At 40.0% G+C, this 23,133-nt stretch overlaps 1 protein-coding gene across 1 annotated transcript in view; it reads right to left on the bottom strand.

Moving 5' to 3' along the window:
- Nucleotides 1-2,552: 2,552 nt before the first annotated feature.
- Nucleotides 2,553-23,133, bottom strand: part of TMEM184B (transmembrane protein 184B) — a 58,864-nt gene continuing 38,283 nt past the window's right edge. The window contains exons 6-9 of the mRNA XM_070756148.1: nucleotides 17,119-17,210; nucleotides 13,259-13,428; nucleotides 12,109-12,297; nucleotides 2,553-6,323 (exon numbers count right to left, since the gene is read on the bottom strand). Of these exons, the coding sequence (XP_070612249.1) occupies nucleotides 6,082-6,323; nucleotides 12,109-12,297; nucleotides 13,259-13,428; nucleotides 17,119-17,210 (693 nt within the window). The 3' untranslated portion in view covers nucleotides 2,553-6,081. The remainder of the gene's footprint in view (nucleotides 6,324-12,108; nucleotides 12,298-13,258; nucleotides 13,429-17,118; nucleotides 17,211-23,133) is intronic.

Genomic DNA, 23,133 nt, shown 5'->3' with positions numbered 1-23,133 from the left:
CAAATCAAATCAAATCAAATCAAATCAAAAAATAAATATGCCTTGGCTCTCTCAACTTTTTCATTGTTGTCTGTCAATCATCAACAACTGTTGACCACATTGAGCCCATGCATCGTCCTTCGTAAAAAAGCAGAGTGACTGACAGACTAAGAACTTTTATAGTATGGGCTCAGTCCTGATTGGTTGACGGACGAGGTCAACCCACTGATTGCTGTCTCCGCCTCTCTGGAGAATTTGCTCTGATGGTGAGGAAGTAAGAGAAAAATGGGACAGAATGGTTTTCCTGTACCGCCCTCAGAGTTTGAGGAGGCACTGAGACAAGGAAGAATCTGTATGATAAGCATTTTCTTCTCTTAAGGTATATGGGGAATCTGAAAGTCTACCAGTGGTTGATACTTGATATATTCCATCAGTACATTCTCTTCCCCACTCTTTTCATATTTGGACATGACTGGATTGAATAGGCACACAACTTCTTCATTTTTATGACGTAGACACAAAACAACCTTAAGCATACAAAATTGTAATTCAAAGGAAGACACGTAAATGTGAAAAATTGATACCCCTACTCTTCCAAAATACAGTGGTACCTCTACCTACAAATGCCTCTACTTACAAACTTTTCTACATAAGAACCAGGTGTTCAAGATTTTTTTGCCTCTTCTCAAGAACCATTTTCCACTTACAAACCAGAGCCTTCAAAACTGTAACCGGAAATGGCAGGGAGAAGCCTCCGTTGGACCTCTAGGAATCTCCTGGGAGGAAACAGGGCTGGAAAAGGTGGGGAGAAGCCTCCATGGGGCCTCTCTAGGAATCTCCTGGGAGGAAACAGGGCTGGAAAAGGTGGGGAGAAGCCTCCATGGGGCCTCTCTAGGAATCTCCTGGGAGGAAACAGGGCCTCCACCCTCCCTGTGGTTTTCCCAATTGCACGTATTATTTGCTTTTACATTGATTCCTATGGGAAAAATTGCTTCTTCTTACAAACTTCTTTCTACTTAATGTTCTGCCGGGCTCTCTGATAGGAGCCTCCCAAAAATTCAAGGATACAAATTTCAGACACACACAGGTTTGAAAATTCAAAACAATGTACTTTATCACAAAATGCAAAATAAACAAAGCACTCTTTTTGTATGGCAAAGAGCACTCATCCCCAAACAACCGGGTAGTCTGTACAATTACCCTTAAGCAGTCATTAAGTACTTAGTTAGCAGCTGTGAAGAAACTTCACACCTCTTCTTCTTCCAACGAAGTGAGACACACACACTTTGCTCTGCTTTGTTTTCCAAGGCGTGAAAAAGCAACAAAGTCCAGAAGACACAGGATTCCTGACGAACTCCGATCAGATATTCTTCCACAACGGTCAAACCCACATGCTGCTATTTATAGCAGCAGACCTAATTACTGGAGCCCCACCCAAACACAGGTGGCCTCTTATCTCCGGTAATATGTCCTTACTTGGTCTCTTTTACGCATAATTCTGCACTTGCGTAGGTCCAAGACGTCTTCATCCGAATCAATGGAAGATAAAGGAGATTGACTGCCTGGGCTATGTGCCAAGCCCCCCTCTTCCAAGTCACTCCCACCTTCTTCTTTGTCGGAGGAAACTAAACTCTGAACTGACTCTGTCGGCAATAACACAGGCCTGTGACATGTTGAATTTTCCCCTGCATCCACCTCCCCATTCCCTGTGGCAGGAGCTGGGCCAGAGCCAACCACAACACTTAAGAACCTGGTGACAGAAGTTCGTAAGTAGAGGTACCACTGCATTCTCTTTACCCACTCTGGATTGAACAGGCACACAACAGGACACGAAACAAGCTTAAGCATATCAAATTGTAATTCAAAGGAAGACACGCAAATGTTAAAATTGATACCCCTGCTCTTCCAAAATAGCTGGCAAATCCAGACCAAAACACTTATCATGTGAACCAAGTTTATCCATTTATCCATTGCCAGCCGTATGTAACCATGCCCATCACTGGACTGCCACTGCTAGTTCTTGAAAAATATGTTGTTTATCTGACTTCTGACCTAGATAAACAAAATTTCTATGTGTGGGAGGGCAAGGAAGCAGGAAATAAGATTCTTGGGATCAGTAGTTACACAACCAAGCTATGAGAGGTTACCAGGTTACTCCTTTAGTGCCCTTTCCTGTTCTGAGTCTCCAATTCATATCACTCTGCTCAGCTTTTTGCTGTTAATGAGCCAGTAACTGAAAAGAATGATTGCATTCCTTATGTCAATATTTTAGTTCCAACAGAAGACAAAAGAATTCCCCAAATTTAAACAGAGTATTATTTCAGGCATAGGAAATGATCTCCACTGGATTTTTGAATCCCCTTCTCTTTGAATCCATTATGTTAGAATAATGCTGTGTAAAGTAATTCTGTATCAAGTGGAAAATTTCATTGGCTGGAGGTACCTGCTCTTTTCAAGTCTTTCCTGTGTGTCATGTAACCCTTTGTTTTAAAACAATTCTTTGCAAAGTGTAGATTTTTTTAAAAAAAACTAATTCAGGGGGGCAAAGTGAACAAAAACAGCAGAAACATATATACAATCTATATTATCTCTATATCTTTATTTCTCATATTTGCTTGTTTCGGCAAAGCAGTATAACATCACAAATAACAAAACAGAGACAACAGCTTGTCTCTGAACTCACATCAGTTATTACATGGCAGGTACAAAACTAAGTAACTCTGTCTTATTATACAGTTTCCCCCCCCTCGTTTATATACAAATATCTAAACTATATGGAAAAATAGTAAAACAAAACTCGCTGTATGCTGCATGGCCAAAAAAAACACCCCAAAACCCTCAAGGAGAGAGAGGGAAGGAACTGAGCAAGAAGCAGGAAGTGCTATTATTATTTTGATGGGACTTCTGTATAAGCACATGTATTAAATCAGGGGTTCCCAAAATTGGCAACTTTAAGACTTCTGGACTTCAACTCCCAGAATTCTCCAGCTAGCTGGAGAATTCTGGGAGTTGAAGTCCACAAGTCTTAAAGTTGCCAAGTTTGAAGACCTCTGTATTGGTCTCCCAGGAACCCTGAGATTGGCAATCATTGACCAATCATTTATTTCATCTCTCTCCTGTATGAATATACAATAAACTCTTCCCATCACACTGGTGCTTTTATATGGCTCTAATTTTTAGAAAAGTCACACTATTATTGGACCCAGAGTACTTGCTTTGTTGGGGATCAAGCTACTTAAAACTGCTTATAGGTTGCTTCAACGTAATCAGCTTGTACACGTAGTATACATTTATGTAATATACATTAATACAAATAAAAAATAGAGCTCTCCCCAACACTGAAACATCTGCAAGTCAGTCACATTATTCACCCGTTCTATTTAAAAAAGGAAGCTAATGATGAAAACTTTTCACACGTGCAAGTATTAGCAAGGTATACTGAGAGCAAGAGAGTTAGGAAAATTATTTGGAAGCAAAGTAGCGCTGAAATAAATACCGGCAGAAAGACTGTGCATGCTTCAAACATCATTTGGAAGTGCATGAGAGGTTCTGCAATTCAATAAAGGAGCCTGACCTTGTTCAGGTTTCTTCAGATGGCCGGAAAAAATGTTGCTGCTTTGCAAGAGTCACCTTAACTCCATGGAGTGTAATTCCTTAAAGCCGCAGCAACACTTTTCCTAGCTACCACATAAGATCAAAGCTGGGAAAAGGTCGAGTTTCTTTAATAAATAGCAGGAAAATGCTAATTTCAACATCTGTTTGAAATATTGAGGTTGTATGTCATCCTATTCCATAAAAATTCTCTACTGCTGACACTCAAGGATAATTGAACTGACCTTACTCCCCAATTTGGAGGGAGCTGAACTCCATAATTTATGCACGAACAATGTTCAACCTTCCTTTACTCAAGAGTTACAAACATACTCATATTACTTTGGCTAAAGTTATGTCATATATATCCATCCAGGAATTCCTGGCAGAGGAACTTCGCACCATAGTTGTGCTGCCACTGGTCTGTTATTTTAATTGGATATCAATTATCTACTGACAAGTTTGTGGAATTCTTAGCCCATATGAATACATTGTACAAGTCAAACTGAAGCAAGACAGCTGATTGTGTGTTTACAGAAACATGTTCCTGTTCTGTCTTCCTTTATTCATATCTCAAGCCCTGTAACTATTTCAGAGAGAAAAATGTGAATGGAGCTTTTGTCCTCCAAAATTCTCTCCAATATCTTCTGAGAAAAAGGGAAGTGCAAACCATAATGACAGAAGCCATAAACTCACTATCTATCCTGGAAAAACAAACAAACAAACTTCAGCCAAGTTCCCAAGTCCACACAAACACGTTTTGCCCAAATAAATACAATTTGGACAAAGGATGCTAATAATTGCTGTAGAAATCTGTCTTTGCTATAATGTGGTGTGTGCAGGTGAGAATATTAAGGCACAGAGAAAAGGAGCAATAGAGTCAACCCCCCTGAGATCCTCATATTTAGACTCTCCAGTGACAGGATTAAAAAGCACCATATGAAAAAGTGCCAAATAACCACAACAGGCCGTGGGAGACCCAGCAGCTTGGAACAGAACCAGCATTGCTGATTTCATAATCTATGCAGGAGACTCAGGAGGGGCCTAATGTTACCCCTCTTTTATGCAGCAATGTGTTAAACAGGCACAGTTACCACAACCACAACAGCAACAAAGACGTGCAATATATTGCAATTAATCTGATTGCCCTTTTCAGCTTTATAATGGGTCTGGCAAAACCAGAGGCCGCAGATTTTAACTGCTTGCAAAAGGGAGCCTGTGATTCTTAAACAAAAGATACATCATGCCTAACGAGATCAATATGTTTTAATCTCATGGGTTGTAGAAAATAATGGCGAAGGTAATACCCACACACCACTACAGATATGTTTAGATCTATTGGCCAGACTGGAACAGAATAAAAGGAAGGGAAGGGAAAATGGAATGTTCTCCATTTTAGGTGAACTCCCTCCCACTGCACTTAAAATTAACTATTAACATAAGTAAAATATTTACAGCAGAAAGGACAAATGGTAACTTGCCATTAATGTTATAGAATTTAAAGTCCAGGAGATGCATGGCTCAAAAACAGACAAGGCAAAAGAGATTTCTGTATCACTGTTTGTACAATTGTTCTTCCAGAAGAAAACACGAATGACAAAAGGCAACAGGATTCTAACAGTGCATACAATCACAAATTAAATCAATGGAAGGAAGCAATCTTGCACCTTTGGATTTGGTATCTAATTCAATATGACCCTCACCCAATATATATACCCAATATAAATATAACTATTTATATTTATTGGGAATATACATCCAGATTTGTTTCTTGGGCAGCTTTCCCTGAAATTCTGGATCATTAGGAGAAATCTGGTTTTGCAGAAAATATCTTGCAGATTCTTTTGAAATACTGGGCAACCAAAAATACCCACAAATGCTGTATTTCATTTCTGCATATGGAAAAAGATCTATAGATTATTTCAATCTTGTCTTCCCCCATTCACACTTTGGATCTTTTGCAAAGAGTAATTGCATAGATCATACTATGGAATATTAATTAAAATAAATCCGGGCCACAATTAAAAAATTAATAGAACAAATTAACAGGGCAATAGCTAAGGATGACAATCGATCCTCAAATAATCAGAATTATGAGGGTGGAGATACTTTTTCATAATAGAATGCAGAAAGCAAATTATCTGCTAAAGATACAGCCTTATTTCTTGGGAATCATTTGTCTGATTTTTGTAATATTACCAGCCCTTTGCTTTACAAATAACATAAAAGCTATGCAAACGTAATGTGTTTTACTCATCTTACATCTCTGTTCTAGGCTACAATTTAGTGTTTGTTTTTTATTTTTTCTTTATTAAGTGAAATGTGCACTAGTTAAGCTTTTAGAAAAGGAAGTCCATACCACCCGCATTAGCCATAATGGTCCTTGCTTACAATTGGCATCAGAAGGTGCCCAATCCTGACTTGAGCACCATGTAAAAAAAGGAATATAACCTGTTTTCTGGTTCAATAAATAAAGGAAAGTTCCAGGCTATGGCATGTCCCACCAACCCCTTAAAACTCATCGTCTGAGCTCAAAAGCAGGGTCTTCTCATTGTCACGGACCCCAGAGGTGCTATGAGAATGTGAAATGATGTGACTGCCATTCCGCCATGATGGTCCATGTTCCAGGGTGGACTGCTGTGTGTATTGCTGGTAGGCTGGGGAGAAGTTATGGATAGCATCCTGGACGATGTCGTGGGGGTTCATGGTCTCCTTAAGGCTGCTAGAGATGCTCTTCATTGGGGCACACCGCCCTAGAAAGAAACACAGTTTATGAAAAACGGAAGGTTTCTCCAGTTATCCCATAAACATTTTCAAAAGCTACTTACAGCAGTTTCTCCTGGTGCCATACACACTGCTCAAAAAAAATAAAGGCTTAAACAACACAACATAATTCCAAGTACAGTGTTCCCTTGACTTTCGCGGGGGATGCGTTCCAAGACCGCCCGTGAAAGTCAAATTTCCGTGAAGTAGAGATGCGAAAGTAATTGCACTATTTTTGGCTATGAACAGTATCGCAGGACATCCCCTAACACTTTAAACCCCTAAATTACAATTTCCCATTTCCTTAACAACCTTTAGATTATTACTCACCATTATTACTGGTACTCACCATTGAAGAAGATACTTAATGATCCTGATATTTATTAACATAATTATTTATTAACAATAATTTGGCGATGACGTATGACATCATGGGCGCGAAAAACCGTGGTGTAAAATAACCCCCGCAAAGTATTTTTTAATTAATATTTTTTGAAAAACCATGGTATAGACTTTTCGCAAATGTCGGACCTGCGAAAGTCAAGGGAACACTGTAAATCAAACTTCTGTAAAATCAAACTGTCCACTTAGGGAGCAACACTAATTGACAATCAATTTCACATGCTGTTGTGCATATTCAACTTTGTACAGAACGAAGTATTCAATGAGAATATTTCATTCATTCAGATCTAGGATGTGTTGTTTGAGTGTTCCCTTTATTTTTTTGAGCAGTATATTGACAAGGGCATGAATTAATTTTGACAGCTAAAGAAATTTGGATATTATCTCAAATTAGGAGAGAACATATTTTAAGCATATTTTTGTTTTTGTTTTTCCAGTTCTTTCATATAAAATATCGACTACAACTCTAAATCGTATCTTTGTATGCCACCACAATCAATTTTATTAAATAAACACATAAAATTGTAAAACTTTATTCGTTTAGTATATAATTTGAAGTGAGTGGATCATTTTTTATTGTTGCTCCTGTTAAAAAGAAATAAGGGAGTCTGTAAGTTGTGAATCACCTAGAAATCTTATAAGAAATCTGTATTTTGCCTACCAATGGTGTAGATCAGGGATCTCCAATCCCGAGGTCACGGACGAAACACTGGTCTGTGGCACACCAAAAACCAGGCCACACAAATGAGCAAAGCCCCATCTGCACACTCGCGGGATGTACGCAGCATGCAAAACCTGGTCCATGGAAAAATCTTTCTATGGAACCAGTCCAAAAGGGTTGGGGGCCACTAGTGTAGATCAAATACAGTTACAGAAAAATAATAATGATGCCTTAGCTACTTATAGTCAAAATATGCTGATTAGGATTGAACTAAAATATTAAAGTAAAAAGATCACCAGGGTATTTTGGAGAGTACACTACGTCAATTAAAGAAACAAAAGCAGTTTTAATCTATAGTATAGATAATGTCCAGAGGTGTGGGCATATCAGAGGTGGTCCTTGCTCAGCACCCAGAACTGAAGATCTGCAACTCTATTTGTAAGTGACAGCAACTGATCACAATATATAATTTTACTTCGGGGTTCGCCCTTAATTCTACCGGAAGGACACAAATGGCAATCATGTGACTACAGGATGCTGTGATGATCATAAATTGACTGCAAAGCTGGGTTTACAAAAAACACAGTATAAATTTAATGGTCACTAAATGAGGCAGAGAGGACTATCTGTAATCTACTGCAGCAAAAGCAATAGAGTGTCATATCATCTTATATACCAGCGGTCCCCAAACTACGGCCTGCGGGCCGGATGCGGCCTGCTGAGGTCTTTTAACCGGCCTGTGGCAGCACACGAGATTTTACCGATCGATATAATAAGAGGGAGAAATAGAGAGGGAGAGAGAAATGAAGAGGAGAGATAGAAAGGGAGAAATAGAGAGATGGGGAGAGAAAGTGTGAGAGATATAAAGAGGGAGAGTTAGAAAGAGAGTGAGTGAGAGAAAGAGAGAAGAGAGAAAGAAAGAGAAAGAGAAAGAGGGAGAGATAGAGAGGGAGAGGGAGAGAGAAAGGAAGAGGGAGAGATAGAGAGAGAGAGAGAGAGAAAGAGAAAAATGAGAAAATGATGGAGGGAAAGAACGAGGGAGAGGAAAATGAAACAAATGAGAGAAAAGGAAGAGAAAAGAGAGAAGTGGAGAGGAAGGAGGGAGGGAAGGAAGGAGAAATGGAGTTTGTTGATTTAAGTTTAAATTTACTTGTTAATAAAGAAGTATAAATCACTTTATTACTTAATTATTAATTACTTATTACTTCTTCTTTATTTTAAATATTGTATTTGTTCCCATTTTGTTTTTTACTTTAAATAAGGTATGTGCAGTGTGCATAGGGATTTGTTCATAGGGTTTTTTTATAGTCCGGCCCTCCAACAGTCTGAGGGACAGTGAACTGGACCCCTGTGTAAAAAGTTTGGGGACCCCTGTTATATACTAATACTTCACTACTGAAGCATATTGAGCCATATTGTGTATAAACCCATTAGAGATGTTGATCTCCAACTGTAGTTTTTTTAAAGTTTTCATAACAGCTTTTTCTATCAGGGAGAACTTTTGAAGTGTTGAAGAAATACTTTTCATGAGGACTTCCATTATTTCCCAAAGTACAAATATTTGCTGCTTCTAACATACGATTTAAGAGAAATAGTGCAGGAAGTTGAAGGTCTCAACAACAAAGAAGCAAATAAGTGCAGAGAGAGCTTGGCACCTACCATAAGGACCATATGATGGAACAGCTGCGCCAGATACCAGAGCCCAAAGCAAGGGAAAGAGAAAAGGAGGAGAGAAAAAAGAGGAAGAGATGGGAAACGACAGTCTGAAATGGCAAGCAATTCTCAGGTTGTATAGCAAGTTGAGTTATGTACTCTCACCCTCCACCCAATTTCACCAAAGGTCTTGACCCAGGACTCTTACTCTGGCAATACAGTGGGGGGGGGGATCTATACAATCAATTCCAAACAGCACAATAGAAATGTCAATAAAGAAGAATATCTATTGTTCAGGGTTGAAATTTGGGGGATCTTTGGTGCTATCTGAGCTTGGTTGTTTTCTTGAAGCTGTTTCATTACCCAAAATAGGTAACATCATCGATGCTAGTAAGGTGTTTGCTCTTAATTTATATTTCAGTGGCTTGGCTTGTCAGTGTTGGTAGAAGTGGTCTTGGTTTACTATTAGCTTGTTTGGCAGTTCCTTCATTGGGGTACCAATTACTTCTTTGACACCAAGATTAACATCAGACCAACAGGTTCGCCTGGTGCACCAGTTGCGGCCCTATCTGGACCGGGACTCACTGCTCACAGTCGCTCATGCCCTCATCACCTCGAGGCTCGACTACTGTAATGCTCTCTACATGGGGCTACCTTTGAAAAGTGTTTGGAAACTTCAGATCATACAGAATGCAGCTGCGAGAGCAATCATGGGCTTCCCAAGGCATGCCCATGTTACACCAACACTCCGCAGTCTGCATTGGTTGCCGATCAATTTCCGGTCACAATTCAAAGTGTTGGTTATGACCTATAAAGCCCTTCAAGGCATCGGACCAGAATATCTCCAGGACCGCCTTCTGCCGCACGAATCCCAGCGACCGGTTAGGTCCCACAGAGTGGGCCTTCTCCGGGTCCCGTCGACTAAACAATGTCATTTGGCGGGACCCAGGAGAAGAGCCTTCTCTGTGGCGGTCCCGACCCTCTGGAACCAGCTCCCCCCAGATATCAGAGTTGCCCCCACCCTCCTTGCCTTTTGCAAGCTCCTTAAAACCCACCTCTGTCGTCAGGCATGGGGGAATTGAAATTCACTTCCCCCTAGGCTTATAGAATTTATACATAGTATGCTTGTTGGTATGATTGGTCTCTTAAATTGGGGTTTTTTAGATTACTTTTTAATATTAGATTTGTTACATTGTTTTCTTCATTGTTGTTAGCCGCCCCGAGTCTTCGGAGAGGGGTGGCATACAAATCTAAATAAACTAAACTAATCAAGAAATAAACAATGTTGTAATCAAGGAACAAACAAGCTAATCAAAGAATCACCAAGAACCATGATGGTGAACCTATGGCTCGCCATTACTGCTCTAGAACAGGGGTAGGCAAAGTTGCCCTTCTATAATTTGTGGACTTCAACTCCCAGAATTCCTGCGCCAATCATGCTAGCTCAGGAATTCTGGGAGTTGAAGTCCACATGTCATAGAAGAGCCAACTTTGCCTACCCCTGCTCTAGGACATAAACTGAGAGCAAACCTCATTGCCTACTAGCACTGAGGATGTTACCTAGCTTGGGTAATTAAACTGCTACAACAAAACAACCAAGCAGAGTGAGATCAAGGACCCCTTATAATAGAAATAAAACCACTCACCCCCCTTTTAATACTGCATTAAAAAAGAAAGTGAACACAAGACTTGTAATGTTGATTGTCTGTATCTTTGGAGATGTGTTCTAGTGGTCAGAATACTATTTGGCTTTCCTGTGCCTTCAATATTTCTACGCTCTTCATTTTAAGAGTGTTATTCCAAAACGACTTCTCTGATTTGACATAGATGCACAATTTAACAGGGATATGCTTCTAGCCGCCTTTTGCTCAGTTCACAATCTATGCAGGGGAGCCCTTATAAGTCTAGAAAGACTTATGGGGGAGCTCACAGAACAGTGACCTATAATCCTACATAACATTGTCTTTCATCTCCGACAAGAGGCTTGAATAATCAAGCAGAAACTGAATTTTATAAAATATGGGATAAAGTGTACAAATGGTGGAATTTTAAAAACAATTAAAAAAAGAATTATATAAGAATTTATAGGCACTTAAACATATGAAGTTGGATATATATATATAGTAGACTATTAAGAAATTAAATGGATAAGATTTTTTCTTTTTTCTTTCTTTTTTGTTAAACTAAATAAGTAATTTTAAGTATTAAAAAATATTAAAAATATTGTTATAATAGATATAGTAATTGGCTAAATAATAGTATGAGGAATAGAATATTTTTTTTCTCAATATCAATAATATCAAATGTTGTTTTTATTATTCGCTTAATTAATCGATTGTATCTCTGTATTGATCTGACTGTAGTTAGATTTTTTTTTTGTACTAGATAGTTAGGTCCCACAGAGTAGATCTTCTCCGAGTCCCGTCAACTAAGCAGTGTCACCTGGCAGGACCCAGGGGAAGAGCCTTCTCTGTGGCGGCCCCGGCCCTCTGGAACCAACTGCCTCCAGAGATTAGAACTGCCCCCACCCTCCTTCCCTTTTGTAAGCAACTTAAAACCCACCTCTGCCGCCAGGCATGGGGGAATTGAGATCCTCTTTCCCCCTAGGTCTTTACAATTCTATGCATGGTATGTATGTATGTATGTTTGGTTTTTATATTAATGGATTTTTAATCATTTCTAATATCAGATTACTATTGTACACTGTTTTATGGTCGCTGTTAGCCACCCCGAGTCTCCGGAGAGGGGCGGCATACAACTCAACTCAACTCAACTGAAATGAAATCAATAAATCAATAAATAAAAGGAGCAATGGTAGCTCCTTTAATGTTAAATGTTGTTTGTCTTGTATGTTTAAAGAAAATTAATAAAAATATTGGGGGGGAAAAACCATTGTCTTTCATCTCTATGTAGCCGGGTTCAGAGAAATGAAAACCAGACCTGGTACTAATCTATGTACAAATACGACAGAAGGAAAACACATTCTCCTTTTCAAATGAAGCATTCAGTGAGTGAATTAAGTCAGCTTTTTATTGCAAATTCAGTAATGACCTCCATACCTTGCGCATCAAGGTGCTTGTCTGCATAGACCTTGTAAGTGAATGCATGCCGCAGAGCGATAGCTGCAAAGAACATTTCCACGCAGATGATGAAATCCTGATAGCCAGCCGCTACGGTCCCCACCGATACATTGGCTGAGCGGATCTTAGGGATTGCACCGCACTTCTCCAAAATGGCCAATAGCATCCCTGAAATGAAAGCAATATTCTGAAGTCTCTCTCTCTCCCCCGTGTATTCATTTTGCTTTGTTTTTAATGAGGATTATTAATTGCTGATATCTTAGTACAAACATTTCTCACTAAGATTATCATTGATCATGTTCTCATTCATTGTAGTTATGTTAAACCCTTTTGCTTAATGTATTTGTAATACACGAGAATGGTGTGATTGTGTAGAAACGATTGTTTTTAATATTTATGGGTTTTAAATTTAGCTTTTTATCCAATATTGGATTTGTATTCTGTATATTGTATTATTCTTGTTGTGAGCTGCCCAGAGTCTTCGGAGAGGGGCGGCATACAAATCTAATTATTATTATTATTATTAATAATAATAATAATAATAATAATATAATAATAATAATAATACTCATCATCATCTCTCGCTCTATACAGACACACAAACCCCTACCTCTGTTTCCCCTCAGTTGAATACCAGGACTTTTTTCAACATGCAGCTCATTATTTATATTTAGTCAGTGTTATAAGGTAATTATAATCATAATGATAATTTATAGTTTATGCACACCCTTTACTGACCTCTTATTTTGTATTGATCCAGAAGGGGTGCTAAATTCAAACAAGGGTTTATTGCATAAAGTACAATGAATAAATTTAAGTATATAGTTCTAAAAACTGCTGAATTGATTTGTTTATTTAGTACCTTCTATTCATGACAATTGGAAATAACCTGATTTTCAAACTGCCTGGCACTTGACTGAATGAATTGCCTTATTACACCAGAGTGGAAATCAATTGAAAGAATTAAAGAAGAGGTCTGAATTACAACGGAATTATAAAAGAAGTTAACATACAAAAATGGTATTGGAAATTAAAATATATATAGATAAAATAATTCAATTACAATGAGCTACTAAATGTTCCCAAATATTTGTGCTTGCAAGTTGTACGCATGTACATTATACCTCACCTTGCCAAAAGGACAGGAAAATAACAGACTTGACCATGAAAAATTTTAGGACAGGACTATAAGGACTGAGAAGTTCACGGGTGGCAAAATAGAAGAGGAAGAGGGCGTACAAAGCCAAGCTGACTGAAATATTGTAAATGATTGTCACATAGAGATATCCTTTTGTGACACTGGAAAGGAAAGAAAACAACATGTCAGATGTTTTTAGTATTGCTTATACAGTGATACCTCATCTTACAAACGCCTCGTCATACAAACTTTTTGAGATACAAACCCGGGGTTTAAGATGTTTTTGCCTCTTCTTATAAACTATTTTCACCTTACAAACCCACCGCTGCCACTGGGATGCCTCGCCTCTGGACTTCCATTGCCAGTGAAACACCCATTTTTGCACTGCTGGGATTGCCCTGAGGCTCCCCTCCATGGGAAACCCCACCTCCGGACTTCCGTGTTTTTGTGATGTTGCAGGGGAATCCCAGCAGGGGAATCCCAGCAGCGCAAAAACGGGTGCTTCACTGGCAACGTAAGTCTGGAGGTGGGGTTTCCCAGCGAGGGGAGTCTCAGTGAAATCGCAGCATCGCAAAAACACAGAGGTCCGGAGGTGGGGTTTTGAGGACTTCGGTGTTTTTGCAATGCTGCGATTTCACTGATGCTCCCTTCGCTGGGAAACCCCACCTCTGGAGTTCTGTTGCCAGCGAAACGCTCGTTTTTGCAATGCTGGTATTCCCCTGCTGGGATTCCCCTGCAGCATCGCAAAAACACAGAAGTCCGGAGGTGGGGTTTCCCATGGAGGGGAGCCTCAGGGGTGCAAAAATGGGTGCTTCAGCTGGCAAAAGGGGTGAATTTTAGGCTTGCACGCATTAATCACTTTTCCATTGATTCCTATGGGAAACATTGTTTCGTCTTACAAACTTTTCACCTTAAGAACCTCATCCCGGAACCAATTAAGTTTGTAAGACAAGGTATCACTGTATTAAGAAAAATTACAGTATAGACTTTCTCTTAGTCAAATATACTCTCTGGTCACTAAACAATGGGTCATTGCAAAGTGGCACACACAGATTAATTATTTCTATAATAATAAGTCCAATTAAAAATATCTTGAATTGTCCTAAAGAGAGTAAATAGTGATGTTTTATTGAACAGTGAAAATGAAAATTAGGGAAATAGCCTTTTGACTGAATCTGAATATATCTATACCATATTCTAAGAAGTTGTATTATGGCAGCTATGTTCAACTCAATGGCTACTGGGTTATGTCAGAAAACACTTTTTCTTGGTCCCACTCATTTGTTACTTCTATGTGAACTTATTCCATCATGCCTTAGAATTTGGACGACACCAGGGTGCTAATAATGCTTAGCTGCTATTTCTCCCTGATGCCAGAATCAGGTAGAACTTTGCAGATGCTGGGACAATGCCTGGAGACAGAATGGACAGGTAGGTTGTTGAAAAAAAATATAATTTAGGAATTAACATTATATTGGTTTTTAAGAAATAATATTGATAGGCAATATATATCCAAAATCAAGATCTTTGTGATAATGCTCAAATCTATAATGCTTTGAGGATTTGGTGTCTGGGGAAGTATTAGATTTTGTATGCATTTGACGTATTAAGCTCTGCTAAGTGGCGCAACATGTGAAGTTTTTGACTATTTATTTATTTATTTATTTATTTATTTATTTATTTATTATTTAGATTTGTATGCCGCCCCTCTCCGAAGACTCGGGGCGGCTCACAACAAGATAAAACAAATCATAAATAATCCAAATAACTTTAAAATATTTAAAGATTTAAAAGAACCCCATATACTAACAGACATACACACAAGCATACCATGTATAAATTGAACATGCCCGGGGGAGGTGTTTCAATTCCCCCATGCCTGACGGCAAAGGTGGGTTTTAAAGAGTTTACGGAAGGCAGGAAGAGTAGGGGCAGTTCTAATCTCTGGGGGGAATTGGTTCCAGAGAGCCGGTGCCGCCACAGAGAAGGCTCTTCCCCTGGGGCCCGCCAACCGACATTGTTTAGTTGACGGGACCTGGAGAAGGCCCACTCTGTGGGACCTAATCGGTCACTGGGATTCGTGCGGCAGGAGGCGGTCTTGGAGATATTCTGGTCCAGTGCCATGAAGGGCTTTAAAGGTCATAACCAACACTTTGAATTGTGACCGGAAATTGATCGGCAGCCAATGCAGACTGCAGAGTGATGGTGAAACATGGGCATACCTAGGTAAGCCCATGACTGCTCTCGCAGCTGCATTCTGCACGATCTGAAGTTTCCGAACACTTTTCAAAGGTAGCCCCATGTAGAGAGCATTACAGTAGTCGAACCTCGAGGTGATGAGGGCATGAGTGACTGTGAGCAATGAGTCCTGGTCCAGATAGGGCCGCAACTGGTGCACCAGGCGAACCTGGGCAAACGCCCCCCTCGCCACAGCTGAAAGATGGTTCTCTAATGTGAGCTGTGGATCGAGGAGGACACCCAAGTTGCGGACCCTCTCCGAGGGGGTCAATAATTTCCCCCCCCCAGGGTAATGGACGGACAGATGGGATTGTCCTTGGGAGGCAAAACCCACAGCCACTCCGTCTTATCCGGGTTGAGTTTGAGTCTGTTGACACCCATCCAGGCCCCAACAGCCTCCAGGCACCGGCACATCACTTCCACTGCTTCGTTGACTGGACATGGGGTGGACTATTTATTTATTTATTTATTTATTTATTTATTTATTTATTTATTATTTGGATTTGTATGCCGCCCCTCTCCGAAGACTCGGGGTGGCTCACAACAAGTGTAAAACAAATCATAAATAATTCAATTAATTAAAATATTTAAAGATTTAAAAAACCCCATATACTAACAGACACACACACAGGCATACCATGTATAAATTAAATGTGCCCAGGGGGAGATGTTTAGTTCCCCCATGCCTGACGGCAAAGGTGGGTTTTGAGGAGTTTACGGAAGGCATTCTAATTATGGAATCTAATTCCCTTTTACAGAAATTAAATCACTGCCAACACCTCTTTTGTCCTGAAGTCAAATGAAGATCACATAAGGTTTTGAATTTGAATGAAGATCACACTGTTTTGAATTTAATATCAGCTCCATTTATATTCTGGTTTATTGTCTTTTATTTGTTTTATTCTGTCTGGGTCCAACTCATATCAAGCGCTTATATTCTCATAAATATAAATTTATGCCATATATAAATATAGGGCCTGGAAGTATCTGAAGAAATGCTAATTACAGGTGGAAAAAACATGCATGCTTGACCATGTGCAGAATCAATATATTGTTTCCCCCTCCCCATCTTCTGCCCATTCAGTCTCCAATAATGTAAAATATGGCAAAATAATTATTTGGTCTTAAGTTAGTTGGGGGAAAGATCAAAAGCAACATGAGAAAATATTATTTTACTGAAAGAGTAGTAGATCCTTGGAACAAACTTCCAGCAGACGTGGTAAATAAATCCACAGTAACTGAATTTAAACATGCCTGGGATAAACATATATCCATCCTAAGATAAAATACAGGAAATAGTATATGGGCAGACTAGATGGACCATGAGGTCTTTTTCTGTCGTCAGACTTCTATGTTTCTATGTTTCTATTTGGCTCAGATCTTTCACCTCTGCATCTAATACTATTATTATTATTATGCTGCTCTCTCTTATGCACCTAGACGTCTTTTGTTCTCCCAGCTCTTATGGTAAGCATTCATTTTTACTAAAACTAGTTTCCATTCAAAGCTTTATTTCGCCGGTCAGTGATCGAAATAAAGATTTTACTTGTTTCCACATGTCAGATATGTGCTACTTAACAAAGAATGTCTTTACAATTAAACTATTTACTTACTCAAAGTCTCCATCCTGGTACTTTCCAAATGCCTGAAGAACAACTGTTATAATCGCCATGAGGGGCTTCACCACACAGAACTGCAGGGTGGCCTGGAGGGAAGAACAAACAGAAAGGCGGACAAAATGAGGACAAGAAAGAATATAGAGATGTTAGACTTCCTTAATCTTGTCCCTTACGTGTACTCCCCAATATTGCTGTCAAGGTTGACTTGCAAAACACCTCTTTCTGCTTACAGCTTCACAACGAAACATGGGAGGGGGAAGGAGTATGAATGGAATGTGTGGGAAGCTGGGAGGGATAGAAGGAATTTAAGTTAGCCATTTGCAGCTTGACAAAATTGTACAAACCCCAAGGTCGTGAACTGAGACTTTTGAAAGGTGCAGACTGTTTTCTCAAAGTAAAATGCTTGACCTGGATTGGTGGACAATGGACACTGGGTGGGCAGCCTAGGAAATCGTTCCATAACTTTGGTTGCAATCTGATTTAGTCGTGGCCTGAACCTAATTTTATTTATTTATTTGTTTGTTTGTTTGTTTGTTAATTTGTTTATTTATTAGATTTGTATGCCGCCCCTCTACGTAGACTCGGGATGGCTAACAACCATAATAAAACCAGCATATAACAAATCTAATATTTAAAATAACTAAAAACCAAACAAGCAAACACACAAACATACCATGTATAAATTGTATAGGCCTAGGGGGAAAGGATATCTCAGTTCCCCCATGCCTGACGACAGAGGTGGGTTTTAAGGAGCTTACAAAAGGCGAGGAGGGTGGGGACAATTCTGATCTCTGGGGGGAGCTGGTTCCAGAGGGCCGGGGCCACCACAGAGAAGGCTTTTCCCCTGGGTCCCGCCAAGCGACATTGTTTTGTCGACGGAACCTGGAGAAGGGACCTAACTGGTCGCTGGGATTCGTGCGGCAGAAGGTGGTCCCAGAGATATTCTGGTCTGATGCCATGAAGGGCTTTATAGGTCATAACCAACACTTTGAATTGTGACCGGAAACTGATCGGTAACCAATGCAGACTGCAGAGTGTTGGTGTGACATGGGCATATTTAGGGAAGCCCATGATTGCTCTCGCAGCTGCATTCGGCATAATCTGAAGTTTTCGAACACTTTTCAAAGGTAGCCCCATGTAGAGACTGTTACAGTAGTCGAGCCTCGAGGTGATGAGGGCATGAGTGACTGTGAGCAGTGACTTCCGGTCCAAATAGGGCCGCAACTGGTGCACCAGGCGAACCTGGGCAAACGCCCCCCTCGCCACAGCTGAAAGATGTTTCTCTAATGTGAGCTGTGGATCAAGGAGGATGCCCAAGTTGCGGACCCTCTCTGAGGGGGTCAATGATCCCCCCCCCCCCAGGGTTATGGATGGACAGATGGAGTTGTCCTTGGGAGGCAAAACCCACAGCCACTCCGTCTTATCAGGGTTGAGTTTGAGTCTGTTTTGGCAATTTGGCGCTTATGGGAAATGTTAGCTATAAGTCTTGGATGCAGCTGAATGTAAACTAGGCCTAATAATCACAGAAGAATCCAAGGATGAGTAGGACTACCATATCAATAGACAACTTCTAGATAGTATCTCCGAGATATGGAAAAGTTTATTTATTTGTGGCCATTTTGTGTCATCCTGATGTTTTATAGCCTAGATGCAGTGGTTAGAGTGCAGTACTACAAGCTACATCTGCTGATCACCGTCTGCCAGCAGTTTGGCAGATCGAATCTCAGTAGGCTCAAGATTGACTCAGCCTTCCATCCTTGCAAAGTCAGTAAAATGAGGACCCAGACTGTTGGGGGCAATATGCTGACTCTGTAAAATGCTTAGAGAGGGCTGTAAAGCACTGAGAAGCAGTACAGTGATCCCCCGGTTATTGCGTCCCCAACCATTGCGAACAGGGTAATTTGCGATTTTTGAACCCGGAAGTCAAAACACCAATCTACGCATGCGTGCCCTTTTTCTATGGGCACGCATGCGTAGATGGGGCCCGGCAGATCAGCTGCTGGGCGGCTTCCCTGGGTCTTCCCCCTCTTGCTGGCGGGAGGGCGAGCAGCGGGCATCAGCAAGGAGTTTCCCCACCGCCCACGCAAACTCCTCGCTGCCGCCCGCCCTTCGCCCGCCCACGCCGTTCATTCTCGCTGCTTTTGAGCTGAGTCCGGAAGCGAATTCGCTCCCGGACTCAGCTCGAAAGCGCCGAGAGCCAGCGTGGACAAGCCGTTCGTTGGTGCTGGCTATCGGCGCTTTTGAGCTGAGTCCGGAAGCGAATTCGCTCCCGGACTCAGCTCGAAAGCGCCGAGAGCCAGCGTGGACAAGCCGTTCGTTGGCGCTGGCTATCGGCGCTTTTGAGCTGAGTCCGGAAGCGAATTCGCTCCCGGACTCAGCTCGAAAGCGCCGAGAGCCAGCGTGGACAAGCCGTTCGTTGGCGCTGGCTATCGGCGCTTTTGAGCTGAGTCCGGAAGCAAATTCGCTCCCGGACTCAGCTCGAAAGCGCCGAGAGCCAGCGTGGACAAGCCGTTCGTTGGCGCTGGCTATCGGCGCTTTTGAGCTGAGTCCGGAAGCGAATTCGCTCCCGGACTCAGCTCAAAAGCGCCGAGAGCCAGCGCCCCCCGGACCCCCAACCCGGGTTTGGGGGGCTGCTAGGAAGCCCCCCATGCCGGCGGCAAACAGCCGCGACGCCCCCAATCTTCGGCTCCTCGCTAGCGCTGTGGGAGTAAAAACACCATCTGCACATGCGCAGATGGTGTTTTTACTTCCGCAGCGCTACTTCGCGAAAACCCGCTCGTTGCGGGGGGTCCTGGAACGGAACCCTCGCAACGAGCGGGGGATCACTGTATATAAGTCTAAATGCTATTGCTATTGTTAAATCCATTCCAATTGTTACTCATCACAAGGCAAAGAATGAAGTGGGGAAAGTATCTTTCAGAAGATGTTTTCAAATAAACCCATGCTCCAATTTGGACAATCTAGGGTTATCCAACCCATTTGTAACACCAGCAACACCATTCGCAATTTAACATCTCATCTATACAGAGTAAACCAGAGGTTTTCAAACTTGACAACTTTAAGACTTGTGGACTTCAATAGCCGTTGCTATTGCTAGATAGAATGGCTCTAGTGAAACCATAAGACAGTTTCAAATGAAGTACCTTTTTTTTTTTTGTAATACAGTATACCCACTGGAAGCTGCCCATTCAGTCAGACAGAAAAGAAAGTTAAAGCAAAAGAAAAGTTTGCTTTTGATCATTCTTGAGTGATGATCATAAGACTTAAAGAGATTAAAATGGAAGCACAATCCAAACAGTGAGTCATCACCAACTTGTGAACTGGAAAATGTCAAGCTAATTGTTAAACTTCATTTGAGCTTCTTCTTCTTCTTCAGTCTGGGTACTGTTTAATCATTTTCCTGTAGCCCAATCCCACAAGTGTTTATTTTTAAACACTTCCCCGTGAAAAAAGTATTAAGACATAGTGGAAGGACAAGTGGAAGCAAATGACCTACACAGCTACCCAGTCATCAGGCAGATGTCTGACAAAGAGACACATCAAAGGCTATGATGGCTCCTCAGTATCTCTCCACCTATCACTTTCTGAGACTTAAGAATGCCATTTTTGCAAGCACACAGCAGCTCCTTGTTCCTAGAAATGAAATGGATTGATGATCCAGTCAAACCTGTAGTTTCGACAGTTTTTGTTTTTCAAAGAAGCCCTTTGTTATACATTTCTTCATGTCATTCAAATTAACGGATCACAACCTTTTTGGTATGGCCTGTCTTCTTAAGCATATACTGTTCAGCATACATAAACATTAAACATATTCATTTTTGTATTCACCAATCACTACTTAAACTATTAAATTCTTCAGCAATTTGTCAGCAGTAGCTAGATGTGGAAGAATAATAATTACTGTTGTAACAAACTCAAAATAATTACTGTTGTAAAAGAAATTAAGTCACACTAAAAGTTATGCACAGTTAAATCATACAATGTTTCTATGTTCCCATGAAATGGATATGATTGCCAATATCAATTGGTTAAAATGAACAATTACTTCAGAACAACCATCCTGATATTCAGTTTACTGTTCCTGCACAAGTCTCATTTTTTCAGTGAAATAGCAAGTCAATTTCTTCTGTTGCTGGAAACCTCCAGAAAAGGTAGAGCTAACTGAAGAGGTCTCTGAAAAAGTGAAGCCAACAATTGCAGAAAAGACCAAGGAAGTGGTGAATAGACCTGTTCATTGAAGCCTCTCCGGAGACAACAGGAGGTCACCACATATGCTTTGACCCATGCAGAAATTTCAGAATGATTTTTTAATGGATTTGTGTGTCAGGAGATAATGGGATTAACCATTTTGCTCACAAGGGCAGCAGAGACTTCCAAAGGATACAAAATTTGCAAACTTCATTTTCTAATAACTTTTAAAATCACTCATTAACTTCTAAGTTATTAGTGACTTTTAAAATGACAAGTCTGAAAATGTCAGGTGAGTCTATGTTTAATCCTGAATGAAATAAAACTTTAATTGTAGGCTTAGTAAGAAATTAAAAAAAGCTAAAATTATATCTTAGCGAGACTTAAATGGACCAGGGTCCAGGTAAAAATGGAACATTGAAACTTTTACAAAATCATTTTTGAAATAATTATAAAGTACAAGCTGCTCCTCATGAAAAATAGATCCTGTTTTGATTTTTATAAGATACAGGCACAAGTAAACAATTTAATTATTTCAAAAATAGGAAGAGTCAAAAACTATAAGAGTCTAAAGATTTTACAGCAGAGGAAAAATATATAGGCCTGGAAAATAAATTAAAGTATAATAAAAGTACTGAAGAGAATTCTGAAGAATGAAATCAGAAAATAGTAGCCACAATGTCAATAATGTCAATAATGATGTCTTTTCTATGGATGGATGATGTCCAAAAATATTATTGAAGAAATGTCAGATGTAAATGGAGTCAGAATGAGTTATAACTGACAAATAGAATGATTCAGAAAAGGATGTTTCACAGAATCTATTAAAAAAACCCCTAAAAATTCCGTGCAAGAGGACAAATAATAAGTGAAAAGGCAAATTCTACAACAAAGTTTGAATGAACTAACAATTAAGAGCATAAAATAAGATATGCTGTTACTTCTGGCTACTATTTTGGACTTTATGCTGACACCAATACTGAAGAAATAAACATGTATCACTTTAGTGAGGATGAAAAATTACTAAGTTACTAAATTTGTTATAAAGTTGTTGTTTTGGGAGTCACTTCTCTTATTTTTTAAATTATATTTTTACTTTTACTTTTCTTCTCTTTTTTCCCCTCTTTCCTTGCACTTTCTGTTTTCTTTAAGTTTGTATTAAATCAAAATTCTTATAAAATTATATACCAAAGAAGTTTCTTCAATTTCAAGGCTCTTGGCTGAAAACTGAAGTTCCAGGTCACATCAGTGTCAATGTCCCCTCTAATTTTTTTTCGGTGTGGGCGGAAAAGTATAGTGTCTGAGCGACAGTCCCTTTGGGACTGGGCGGCATTAAATAAATAAATAAATAAATGAATGAATGAATGAATGAATGAATAAATAAATAAGAAATAAATAAGAAAAAAATTCCCTTCTTTTTTTATTAAAAGAAATTAATAATAAAACAAAACCAAAATCTATTACTATTATTATCTTCTCTTTTTCCATCCCTGTCTCCTCCCCCCTTGTGTGTGTGTGTGTGTGTGTGTGTGTGAACTCTTGAACCATTTCCAATTAGAGGTGAGCTATTGGAAATGGTTCAAGAGTTCACACACACACACACACACAAACGGCTGGGTTTTTTTTTCTCTGTTATTATTTGGGTGCTTTTTACCATATGCTTTAAATCAAGAGTAATTTCTCTCTCTTGCTCTCTCCCCCTCTTGCTCTCTCTCTCTCTCTCTCGCTTTCTTTCTCTCTCACTCTTTCTTTCTACCTCTCTTGGCTTAAATGAGAATTAAAGAATTTGGGAGGGGGGGTTCTACTTCTAATTTGTAAAGT

Source organism: Erythrolamprus reginae, chromosome 6 (genome assembly GCF_031021105.1).
Source record: "Erythrolamprus reginae isolate rEryReg1 chromosome 6, rEryReg1.hap1, whole genome shotgun sequence".
NCBI classification, from domain to species: Eukaryota; Metazoa; Chordata; class Lepidosauria; order Squamata; family Dipsadidae; genus Erythrolamprus; species Erythrolamprus reginae.
Note: the sequence above shows the minus strand (reverse complement) of the source record. Positions and strands in the feature narration are given on the sequence as shown.